The sequence below is a fragment of the Ceratosolen solmsi genome, unplaced genomic scaffold (genome assembly GCF_000503995.2).
Source record: "Ceratosolen solmsi marchali unplaced genomic scaffold, CerSol_1.0 scaffold31, whole genome shotgun sequence".
Taxonomy (NCBI): Eukaryota; Metazoa; Arthropoda; class Insecta; order Hymenoptera; family Agaonidae; genus Ceratosolen; species Ceratosolen solmsi.
The window spans coordinates 1,261,925-1,275,840 of record NW_011948432.1 but is presented as its reverse complement, the minus strand read 5'-3'; the positions used below and the strand labels follow the sequence as shown (position 1 = coordinate 1,275,840).

Below are 13,916 nucleotides of genomic sequence, written 5' to 3'. Positions count from 1 at the left end.
TTAGAGACTATTTAGACATTGTCTTTAAATAAAATTGATACATATATTAGTTTCAATAAAAAAAAAAAAAAAAAAAAAAAAAAAAAAAAAATTGAAACTGAATTTAGAAGAAAAAAATCAACGAATTTTATATATTTTAAGACTTATAATTTGCCCATTTCTATAAATATAATAGCAAATTATATTTTGTTATGTAAATATTCTTTTATTAAAGTTATTAGAAATTATTCTAAATAATAATATGAAATTCTATTTGCGCACATAGACAGGGAGAAAAAGGAACAGAGACACATACACAGATATTAAAATTTTACGGAAAAAGTATAAATGCATTTAAAAAATTCCTTACAACTATTTGCATATTTGAAATACTGTAAAATATTGATTATTATAATTTAATTTTTGTTAATCGCCAAGGATTCTTACACATTTATACTCATCATATACAGAACTGATTTATTAACATAGATATTATACTATAACTGTTTATGTTAAAAATTAATTATTCAATTAAATTAAATATTCAATGAAAATTGAATGATATAAAATATCAATTATAATTAAGGATGGCTGAATTACTGTAATTCATTTTTCAATATTTCTTATATGCAAAAATTATATCAATAATTAGTTATCTTTTTTAAATGTATTCTCACTGCAATTTTATACTTGACGCTTATAGATAAGTTTTTATCTGAGCTAATGTCTAATTGTTGAAATCATTTTTTGTAATTTTCGTAGTGATAAAGGAACAATTATCGAGAAACAGACAACATTATTTTTAACGAGTGTAACCTTTCACGTTCCTAATTACTCGTTAAATCGCATACCAGTAGTAGAAGAATTTCAAATAGTCCGTCGATTTAACTTAGTTCCATTTTTAGGAATTGAAAATAATAAAGTTCATAAAATTCGTCCGATATAAATAGGCTATTGAATTTCATCCACGTTAATAGTTAATAAGGTATTTTATAGATTGTCCTTAAATGAAAATAGTAAAGTTTAAAATAGATTTATAAAAAAAAAAAAAAAAAAAAAAAAAAAAAAAAAAAACTATAAAAACCTTTATATTACTGCGAAGATTTACAATTATATTGACGTACAGATAGTACTTAGTAAGCAAAAGCTTAATAAAAACAAAAAACTTATATTAATAAAATTATATTAATTTACATCAATTATCATAAATAATCTTCGTTTTTTAATATTATTCATTATACTTAGCGGTTTTATATTAAAAAAATTAACAATTGATTGTATCAAATAAAAAAAATTTATAATGATTGTATTATGAAACGAAAATTTTCAAGCTATTCAGAAGCAACTTTTTAGATACTAACAAATGTTTTCTAATTTATTGACTTTAATAATTATAACTTTTTCACGTATTATAAAAATTTTTAAAACTGTATGTAAACACTTCTTATATGCCAATTCTTATATTATAATTTTCATCAGTTTCTATTATTATTTAAAATATTTTATTTGTTAATTAATGTATAAGTATCACTGCCGATTTTTATTAGTAATTAAAAATTTATATATGTTATTTCATAAAATTATAAATAATATGTTATATTTATAAAAATTGTGATCATAAATTTTATTTATAATTATTTAAAATGTTACGATTTAATTAAATTTTAAATTTATACATTGTGAATAATTTTTTTTTTTCACGATTCCAATGATATTTTAATTTTTTCTATAAAAAAGTTACGAGATTTTTTATAGTAAATAATTCAATACAGTAACAAACATGAATTTAAGAATTAAAATATAATATAAACAAGTTTTGTATATTATAAATACAATTACAAGTTTTTAAAGCAATAATTAACAAAATTTTATTCAATTGAATTCGACCACTCATTTATTTGAATATTTTTACGTATTTCATCAAAAAGATATAACAAATGCGATGAACTAATAAAAGAACGTTGTAGTATTTTTTGTATATAAAATAATAAGTTATTGGAATTATTTGTAAGAAGGATATATAAAGGTATAAAGAAATTTAAAGTGCAAATTAAATTTTGGCTTAAAATTAGTTTAATATTAAATTAAAAAAAATGACTGTTGGTGTATTCAATTTATATGTGACAACATAATCTCCGTCTATTCTCATTCATACATCGAGGTATTAGTGTGATTTATCTACCTATATATATATATATATATATATATATATATGTATTACAAGCTGTTTGCATAAATATATTAAAAGCCTTTTATATACATGCAAATGAAATTTTAATAGTAATCTAGTTGTAAGTGCAGTATATAAAAATATGTCAAGTATTAAAAACGAATTCAGTTTCTAAAAAATTTTGAAGAAATTTCAAAAAGAACGAATATTTATTTCATGAAAAATGTTTAAGTTTTATGTATTTATCTATCTCTTCTATACAAAACAAAAATGATAATCTTAAAAAAAGTAAATGAATTATATCATTTTTCAGTAAAGAAAAAATTGAAATAAAGTATTGTATAAAACTATATGTAATCTACAAAGATTTGCTTAAAATTTAATATGGTTATAATAAACCTTATACAAATTGAACTAAACAAAATTTATAAATAAAGAATTAACATTTATTTATTATATAATTGACAAATTGACATGATATGCTTACATAAGTTTCATACATGGACGTTTTAAATATTAAGGTAACAAAAATTATTACAAAATATAATCTAGATATTATACATAAAAAATATTGGATTTGCATTTATGTATAAATATTATATATACTTGTGTATTCTAATATATTTGTTTTATTTATAAATTTTATTAATTAAGAGTAAAAATTATATGTAAATTAACTTATAACTTAAAAAGTCGTATTGTGTAAATTATAATGGACCGAGCAATTAGTATACTTGGCTTTTATAATATAATTAAAGTATATTCATCTACCTATGTTTGTAGAATATAATCAATTATATGAATAAACTGTGTTACGTTCTTCATATGCAATTGAAATATTGCTTACAGTTTACAGTTTTCCTTTACTTAATAAGTTTTACATGATATAAATTAATGATTGTAATAAATGACTTAATAAATCAATATTAAATAGATGATGGTTTACATTTGTTGATAAGATTACAAAAAAAATTTTCTTAACATATATCAAATATTCCAAGCATTAAAAGAAATTTATGAATTTAATTCCCTTGAATGTATTAATATATTATTGATTGAATGAATTGAATGAATGAAATATAATTTATACTTATTCGTTATTATATGCTTTAATTTTTAAAGTTATAAAAGTCAGAAAATATTTAAATTATTAGCTTTAGAAATTTATTTTACTTTTTAAAAAATTATGTTAAATAATAAAACAAGTCATATTAGAATTATTACTTATATTAAGTTTACTACTTATAAGTGTGCTTGCATCATCGCTTGTGCACTAAATAAAATTTTTAATGATATTTTTATTTTAATATTATAGTTTAATTTATTGAAAAGTATGAAACAATATAAAGAATGTACTCATTTTTATTTTATAAATAATCTTTATACAAATACCTCATGTAAGTTTAAGCACTTCCAATCTCTAATTTTGAATTAATGTATCGAAGATATTTTCGGATTGAATTTTTTTCTATTTGTAATTTTATAATTTATACAAATATCAATGTTTAATTTGAAATATGTACAAATTTATTATAAATTTTGTATATATTATTTATCTATATAAGTTTGATTTAATTTGATTTCATGAAGTTTTTCGTATAATATTAAATGATACCAAAGCGTCTCATTTTCATACTTTTTTTACATGTGAAGAATAACAAACTAGTAAAATGTTTAAAATATTTATTATTTTTAATATTATTATTTTAACTTTTATGGAAATATCGATACCCTCATCTGTTATTATATTTTCACGTTGATTTTAATGATTATATAATTTTTTTTTTATAAATTCTGCAACTATCATTTAACTTTCACAATTTAATTACGAATTTTTAATGGCTGATATAAATTATGATATAACATTCTATTAGAAATAATGAATTCTATTAGATTTTACACTTTTTAATCTAAGTAATCAATGGCCAGTTAAATATTTAGAACCAGTCTTAAGATTATGAATTTCAAAGGTTAAAAAAGATCGTGAAATCTCAATTTGTAACAGGAAAAATTATATTTCTATAGATAATAATATTGCATATTGTTTATATTCATTATCAATATTCCATTGTGGCTGTTAATGATGAATATATTTCTTACACAACATAGAATTAGTAATTGAAAGTATTATATTTTTTAGAAGATACTTATTACAAGTAATGATACACGAAATAACTGTGTATAACATTTGACGCTTACATATCGCGTTAACAAATATCTGATTATATTTGTTTTACATTTCTATAATATAATGTTCATTAAATTATAGGGTTACAGAAAATACTGTAAAAGTAAGTTTTTTTTTTTTTTTTTTTTTTTTTTTTTTTTTTTTAAGGAATTTGAATTATTTTTTAATTGAATAGTAGACCATTGTTAAAATCTGTCTTACTTATCTATTCTTTCGGATATTTTGATATAATACTCAAGCAATTTGAACCATTACGATGAGTAATATCTGCCACAGAAATTCCATAACAAATTTATTTCTTCGTTTACTGTTATATTTTGTTATATATTTGGTTTAAAATCAATATTTCTACATTTAAATAATATATTAAAGTTTATAAAATATAAATTTATAAATGAAGACAATCGATCCTTTTGACAATCATAGCTCCTCAAAACAATAATTGAAATAAAGAAGGAAAACAAAATTCACGGCAACAGATTTAAATTATATTCAAACTCAACGACTTAAATTCTCTAACATAACGAAAGATGAATAAGTGCTTTGATTCATTAAGGTATGATTGAACAAAGTTTAACGTTTTTACGTGGAACACATTGCGATTTCATTAACTGTTTATTTTACTATATGCTAATAATGTAAACCACTTGATACATTTATGTAACGGGTAATACAATAAATACTTTAATCGCAGTATCGTATACATTTTTATGACAAGTTATCTAGAATTCAAAAACTCTGTTTAACTCTTCAATTACTCTGAATCCGTAGAAAATTTAAACTATTTATTTTGGTAACTGTATAGAATAGCCGAAATTCGAGCTCTTGAATTATCAACGAATACCTTTTTTTTTTTTTTTGTATTAATATTCTCATATTAAACAATGGATGAGGCAATACATTATCATATTATATTGAAAACTGTGAATCTTCAAATACTTAATAAATGTTTATCATCCTCTATACAGAATACTCACATAACTATAACAAAGAAGATATATAGTGCAACAATTGTTATTTTAGCCAATTGTAAAATTTTACTTTAATAATTATCAATAAGCCGATTACAAGACGGTAGAATTTTACAAGAACACTTCAAAAATACTGACTGATAAATGAAAATCTAGTCGCTTTTTACAATATAATATCAATATGTGCAAGTATTAATATCGATAAAATATTTCTAGTCATGTATTTTATAAAACAAAATTACAATATTTTAGTTTTCAACGTTGAATACTAATATACAGAAAAATCGAAATACATGTGCCTATATAGTAACAACGATTTTTTTATAATGAAGATTTCATGTACATTCATACAGAATTTTTGTTCGATTTGTCATCGCTGTTATATCAATTACAACACTTTATAATTATTAATTTTCATTCTTCGCAAATTTTAAATTGACATTGTATCATTCAAACATGCGATAAGCTCCTGCAACATAGTTAATTTTTTATTATGTATAAATATTCTCATGTACATCATAATTAATTTTAATAGAAATCTTCTCTTGCGCGAGATGCATTGTTTTCAAACAAATGTTACCATTCTTATAATAATTATTATTATTAATACTCAATACAAAAACCTTTAATCCTTAAATATTATTGGCAAAAAATATTCCAGTAAAGTTTTTGTAAAATTATTTCAATTTACGTATTATTTTATTAATTGAAAATATTAAACAGATAATTAATTTTATAATACTAACATAATGACAAAAAATTTTTTGTAAATATTTTTAATTTAAAAAACAAACAAAGTACATATATAAAAATACAAAAACAGATTTTAGATTTGTAATGGTTTTATTTGTACAAAAATAAAATATTTGGAAAATATTACCATGAGCAAACAAAATTTCATTATTTAACAAAAACTATATAAAAATATATATCCCAAGTTTTCTAATTACATTTTAATAAATTAAAATATTATCCTCGTTATTATAAGTGGAAGATTAATATTGGTTTTATTTTTATTACGTATGCAGCTGATAATGTTTTAAAATAAAATTCTAAATTATTTAATATTACAATTATTCATTAAAATGAAAAGAATTTATTATAGTGATTTCCATGATATTTGAAAATGTAAAAAGCATTACTAAATGTGTTGACTAATAAAATGAAATTTTTATATCTATCCGTCATGTAAAAATACTTAATTTTAAAATAATAAATTACTATTCTAATAAAAATGTTTTATTTAATAATTAAGAAGTATTTTATTAATGTTAATTTTTTTAAAGTCCTTGTACTTATAATAAACAATATGCAATCACGATAATTATGTATCTAAGGAATGAACACAAACCTGTAATTCATTGTATATTCACTTTGTAATTATGATTATTATAAAGTGTTCTTAAAAAATATATGCCACAAGCATGAGAAAATTACATATTAACGACCTTCATGGTATAACAAAGAATCTGGCCTGTTATAGTATTATAAAAACATTATAATTCTTAATTATGATGAAGTAAAACATTTAAATAACATTCAACTATAATATTAAAATTTTTTATATATTAATTGCAAAAAATATACTTTTAAAAATGTTTTTCGTATATTCAAAGTTATATGAATTAATCTGGACATTTATATTTCTGAATCTAGTAACATTAAATATCAAATGGACATATTGACACAACACGATCCCTTATACTGAAAATATGTATAGTTAAAAGAAATATGAATTATATGTGAAAATTTATTTAGACTTTGGCACGAAATGAAATTTATATGACTTTTTGTTATCCAAAAAATGATACTCTATCATATAATGCATGATTTTGTAAACTAATTAAAATTAATTTTATACATTTAATATTTTACATTTATTTTTGATTATGAGGTATTTATTGTTTAATTAAATAAATTGAATTAAATATAATTAATTAATTTCAATTTCGATATATAGAAAAATTATAGTAAAACTAATAGATGCGCTTTGAAAAATAAATAAGATGAAACCGAGATTATTGAAAATATCATTGAACAATTATTAAAAATAATTAATATTCTACTTCTACGAATTGCTTAATTTAATTTTGTCGTTCGTAATTTTAACAATAGTTTTTATGAAAATGAAATGTTTAAAATTAAACATATTGACTTTGTTGTAGATCTATTCTTACGAAAATTGTTGATAGAACTTCAATGTGAAGATTTTTAATGTTGTTGGCGCTCTAAAGACGCCTTGTCAAAATGGGACACATTTGTTTGTATTTTCAAGTGAAAATTTTTAAATTATAAAAATATATCTAGATTTATATTTTCTTTTTTTTGAGCATGATAAAATGAACTAATAAAAAATTAATGTAATAGTTTTCTAGAAATTCTAGCCACCTAGAGCACTTTATATTATAATTTCTCAAATATGAGACTTACAAGAACAACTTCAAATATACTTTACAAAAGATACTTTAAAGAAAAAAAGTCCTGCTTTGTTTAATTATCAATATTCAATTTACAATGTATATCTATTTGTAGAATTACTTGTAAGCAAATGTGTTTAAAATATGGGCGATCCAAGTATTTAAAATATTACCAAAATATGCCCACTGCCCAATCGATGATAAGACTTAATTCATAAGCTTATTATAAATTACTTTAGCTATGAAAATATAATTCTCGTTTAATAATTTTATGAAATTTTTAATATTCAATCTATTTACTTCAAAAAAGTTCGTCAATTTTGAATATTTTACCTCATCACAGCCGCCATTTTGGATGTCATTAAGATGAATATATTCATTTTCAATAATTAATATTAAACGCAGTAGGCTCTTTCTTCATTCGTTATTTTCAACAATACTATTTTAGGCAAGAAAATATTCGTTGAAAAAAGTATAAAGTCATACAATTTCATCTAGATAAATAATTGTTAGCACGCCACTACTTTTTTCCTAAAATATAATTTGACCTTTTTAAAATGTTGCATTAAAATTGCCATTGTTATTATTAAGGTAAAAGTTTCATCAATTTGCAACAGTATATTGTAGTTAATGCATTCAGTTCTTGTAAATTTGTAAAATTCTTATACATATACAGATATATACGTTTTTTTTTTTTTGTCTCATGCTCCAAAATATTAACAATAAACAGAAATATGTTCATTGAAATATTACATACAATTTTTCAACGATATTGACCTATGTTTGATATCTGAGGTTTCAATTTAGCTAATATAGACTTATGAAAAAATATCACATTATTAAAAAAACAAATAAATTAAAATAAAGTTATTAAGTATAAATTTACATTTCATCATATTCTTACACAATTATGATTGTGTAATATAGAAAATAGTTTTGAAAAATCACATAATTTTCAAATATTTCGTTTGTTTTCTATTTCATTTTAAAAGACAGCATTTAATTGCATCTAGATTATTAAGAATGTTGAGATCATTATTATATTTTACACCAAAGAACAGCAAAACGTTCATTTTTTTTTTCCGTCATTGCAGAACTTTTTTTCATTATACTTCAAATTGCCATACAATGTTGGACATGACATACTGATTTCTGTAACGTATAGTATACCAGTTATATCTTTGTTTAGTACTTAAATCACAGATAATATAAGACAGCATCTCAATATGAGAATATATATATGTATATATATACACATATATACATATATAATATATATTCTACATAATATTGATTTGACGAAAGAAAAAAAATATGTTTACAAATTAAAATCTAATCTTGTTAAGCAATGAAATTTTCTTCTATTTGTAGATATTAAACGTTTATAGTCACATATAGATAGTTGGACTTATTTTTTCAGAAACTTATTCTAGTCATTGAATTATCTTTCTTCTTTTGCTTTTAATACCACAATAATACTAATCAACAGATTGAATATCATCTGCACTGCTTTTCCATCTTGCATCTCTCTCAGTCGTCTTAAAAGATCGATAGTAATGGTTTTTTATGTTAGAGATTCTTTTAATCAGTACAAAGTTTATTGCTATTGTATGGCATTTTCTTGGCTGTGTTCCTGAAATAGTAAAGTCTCTTCGAAAATATACTGCTTTAATGTCTCTTTTGGAAGATCGTCTAATTCCATATCAAATTTAAATGGCTCTTCTGCAACTGGCTGTGGTAAAGAAAATACAACTATCGATATAAGGTATAAAAAATAATTATAGTAATTAAAAATTGTTATATACTTCGTCAGCTGGATCATAATACTGTTCCAAATACGGATGAGCTAATGCATCTTCGACAACAATACGCTTATTAGGATTGAAAGTTAGTAATTTATCTAATAGATCAAGTGCTTTGAGGTCTGCGTTTGGAAATAAAATTGTCCAAGGGACCTTTGGCTTATACGGTAAGGATTCCAAATAACTGCGGGCCTGAAATTAAAAGTAAAAATATTGTCTAATAATTAATAATTGTTTTCATTAAATATAAGAATAAAACCTTTTTATTGTATATGCATTCAAGATCCTCGGGCGAAGGGGATCCTAGAATACCAAGAATATGATTAAGTTGATCTAGATAATGTTTGCCAGGGAAAATGGCTCGTCGAGACAACATCTCTGCAAGAATACAACCCACTGACCAAATATCTATAGATTTTGTATAACCCTATAAATAATTATGCAATTAATTTTACTAATGAATTATAGTTTCAGAGAATTTTTTAAAGCGCACGACGTACCTTAGAGTTTAACATAATTTCAGGTGCTCTGTACCATCTTGTTGCTACATATTCTGTTAGAAATCCATCGTGATTATGAGCAGGATCGGCAACTCTTGCCAGACCAAAATCACAAATCTTTAGATCACACGTAGTATTCAAGAGTAGATTACTAGGTTTCAGATCTCTATGTAACACATTTGCTGAATGTATATATTTCAGTCCTCGAAGAATTTGATAAAGAAAGTAACATATGTGATCGTTACTAATAGCCTAAAAAATATTATAATCAAGTGTTATTATTAAATGTAATTATTAAATGTAGTTATTATGAGCAAATAAAAACAGTATTATATACGCAATAGTAGTATATTATATTTACCTGAGTTTTGAGTAATTTATATAGATCGGTTTCCATTAAGCATTGAACAATGTACACATCTTTCATCTGATCTGCAGTTGGCGCTCTTAATATATCCCTTATATCTATAATCTATAATAACGAGCAATGAATTAGCAATAAATTAAAATTACTAATACAATCTATGATATAATTAACTGTTTTGCAATTTACATTTTCATGCTTAAATCTGTTTAGGATTTTTATTTCTCTTAATGTCCTTTGGCAATAAATTTGATTTTGGAACGGTGAAATTTTTTTGATGGCTACTTTTGTATTTGTCACATTATCGTGCGCAGAGCTGTAATGATAGTTGCAGTTAAAATAATGGTGGAATTAAATCAATTAATCATTATGAATATGACAACGGGCATATGATAATGTATTTATTATTCAATTTAACGTAACAATTTATAGATACTTGACTTTTTAAAACTAAATTTAATAATGGATTTGTCATCATCAATTTCTCATCGCCGCATTGAGTCACGAAATAGCATCTTACATTAACATAAACAAAAATTTATTGTACTATCAAGAAAAATATGGAATATTCACTCCCCTCCGACTACTACACCATCCGTCGATTTACCAATGTAAACGTCAGAGGCAAGACCAAGGATAAAAAAAATCAATTAATCGTCTCTTCACTGTTTGAATCATCTCGAAAATAATATTACTTTCGTGCATTTATTCCTCGTGCTGTGCCGAATGTGTAAATTTCATCTGACTGTTCAGCCTTATGAAAATTCGCGCGATATAGAAAGAGCGAGCGCCAGAGAAAAGAAAGGACGACAGACAGTGCTCAAAAGAGGGAGAGAGAAGAATAACATGAACGCATTAGGAAATGGTAGAGTACTTTGATACTCACACGACCATACCATAGGCACCTTCGCCCATGTACGCTAAATTTGTGTACCGAGGCCCGACCTCGAATATTTGTCCGCGGACAATTTCTGCGTTCGGGATAGCATTCGATGTACAACCTTCGTCCGCCATTTTCACAACGTCGATGGAAGACGGTAGATGACTGTGTTCATACTGTACTCTACTGTACTTTAGCGCCGGTCTTTTACGCGCGCGCGCAAACGTATGTGTCGACGCATGTGTTGGGGTTCTCTATAAGGAATAGCTTAATGCATAGGTATTTTATAATGCATGAACATCTATTGTGTCAGCATCTTAGAACTTCTATGACGTACATGCGCCAAATATTTATTCTTCTGTTTGAGCTTTCTCAAAGACGACACGAGCGGATCCACCGTACCTCGCGATAGTATTTTTTTTACATCCGCGGTTACTGTAATCTATAATTATATTGTGAAAAAAATGACTATCGTAGAAATGAAATCTACATTATATAGGTTTTCGGGCATTCTGCGTTTCATTAACGAATACTTCCTTCTCTTCACCCTTTTTCCGATATTTTCTTCCCATCTGCTTTCTTCGCTACGCTATTACATATCAAAAGTTTGTAACCAGTCGTAGCTGCTGTGACGTCAAAGATGTTTATTGTTTTCAGGATAGTTGTTTTGAAAAAGCATAGCTCGGTTAACAATATTATCGACCTAATTTTATTGCTCGTTCAAAGCTTCGATTATTATCTTAAAGATATTAATTATTAATTGTCTAATTTAATTTAGCTGAAATTGCATTAAGCTTTGAAAAACATAAAAGTATAATTATTTTCATTCACTACGTTTTACTTTAATTTCACTTAATTATAGCAAGACCAATATACATAAATCAATAATCATTTATAAATAAAACGAGGCAACTTAACTATTGTTATTAAATTAACATTATGCAATATTTAAATATAAACTCCATACCTAACGTGATATTAAGTATTTCCTTGTGTAATAAAAAAAATCTAATAATTAAATAAATTCATCGATGTGACAAACGTATTTTATTAATATTGTTGACATAGTAAGAACATACCTTTCTAGCATATGATTTTATGTTTTTGGCAAGTTTATTCGAGCTAATTTTGTATTAATAAATATTCAAACTAATATAATTTGAAACTTTGAAATGTGAAATGAGATATACAGATTTATTCGTTTGCTTCTCGTTTTTAATTTTGTTACAAAAATATACCTACGAAGATGACATTTTGAAATTTAATATCTTTAAATGCTCAATAAATTAATTTCTTCTTGAATTATGAAATATTAATATATGTATTTGTGTACAGAATTTATCGATTAGCTTTTCACGCAGTTACTTAATTTTACTTTATTTTTATCTAATCACACCACGGTGCAATCAAATAACGTCAATCTACCTACCATTCAGAAAATTTCAATAAAGTAAAAATTCTATTAGAAAAAGATATAGATGTAGATATTTGAAAAAAAAAAAAAAAAAAAAATCGATTACAAAAGTTGATGCCTAAATAATGAAATTTGATTTTTATATTAATTTGATAATAATTTTTATACATCTGATTCTTCGATATTATTGCACTGGATCTCATGTATAGCAAAAAACTATTATACTTAAATAACTTTTTATTAGTTGCGTAAGGTAATTCGTTAACAAATTTGAATTTTCTTATAATCTACACGTGAGCAAATAAAAATAATGTGTGCTTACGACAAAATTAGAGATTTAATCTCAACTTTCTACGGTAATTCTCTTTTTTTTTTATTTTTAAAGGTATATTTATTAGTTTTCATTACTTTCATTCATTACTTTTATAATTTGTCTTAGAATTGAAGTATTCTAGTTTGGGTCAAAAGTGAAATCTATCCTGGAAGCAAGTAATTTTACAATTTAAATGAATATTATTAAAACTACGGTGAAAAAACAAAAATAGAAAATTCTTATAAAACAATATGCTAATTTATTAACAATACATAAAATTATTTATACTATTTACGCATAAAAACTTTTAAAAATAGATTCACGTGGATATCTTTTATTTCCAATATTTTGATTTTTATTACAATATTTTTCTTTTCATTTAGAGGAAATAAAATGAAATTGGTAGGGATAATACGATATATTAATTATTTTTTCAATTGAAAATTTAAGAAAAATACTTTCATTGTAAAAATTTTGTAATGAATTTTCTAATTTTACTTATGTAAAGTAACATATTAATCATTTATTAATCATAAAAATTAAAGTAATTTAATATATATATATATATATATATGAAAGTATCGCCTTTCCATAAGATATAAATTTTCTTGTTTCAATGATTAGACACGAAACAGAAAACATAATTGTCGAAAAAAATAATACAGCGAAACAAATATATATATATATATATATATATTAAAGAAGAAATAATAATCTTATGAAGATTAAGATTCTTTTATGAATTACGTAATACAATAAGATTATCGTTCAATATTACTGTTAATGTAATAATACTGTTTTAACAGTAATAGTTTTCTGGTGAAACTTTTTATAAAAATACTTTTGATTTTTAGGAATTTTCTTCTTATAAAAATAAAATATTAGCTGGTATTTTTATCATATATCATTGCATTAATG

The 13,916-nt window shown here is 23.2% G+C and overlaps 1 protein-coding gene across 1 annotated transcript; it reads right to left on the bottom strand.

Moving 5' to 3' along the window:
- Positions 1 to 9,073: 9,073 nt before the first annotated feature.
- Positions 9,074 to 11,467, bottom strand: LOC105364284 (mitogen-activated protein kinase 1-like). Its single transcript, XM_011502174.1, has 7 exons — positions 11,278 to 11,467; positions 10,581 to 10,707; positions 10,389 to 10,499; positions 10,028 to 10,279; positions 9,787 to 9,954; positions 9,531 to 9,719; positions 9,074 to 9,457 (listed from the first exon to the last, which is right to left on the bottom strand). The coding sequence occupies exons 1-7, from the start codon at positions 11,403 to 11,405 to the stop codon at positions 9,329 to 9,331; spliced, it is 1,104 nt and encodes a 367-aa protein (XP_011500476.1). The 5' UTR covers positions 11,406 to 11,467; the 3' UTR covers positions 9,074 to 9,328.
- Between the last annotated feature and the right edge of the window lie 2,449 nt (positions 11,468 to 13,916).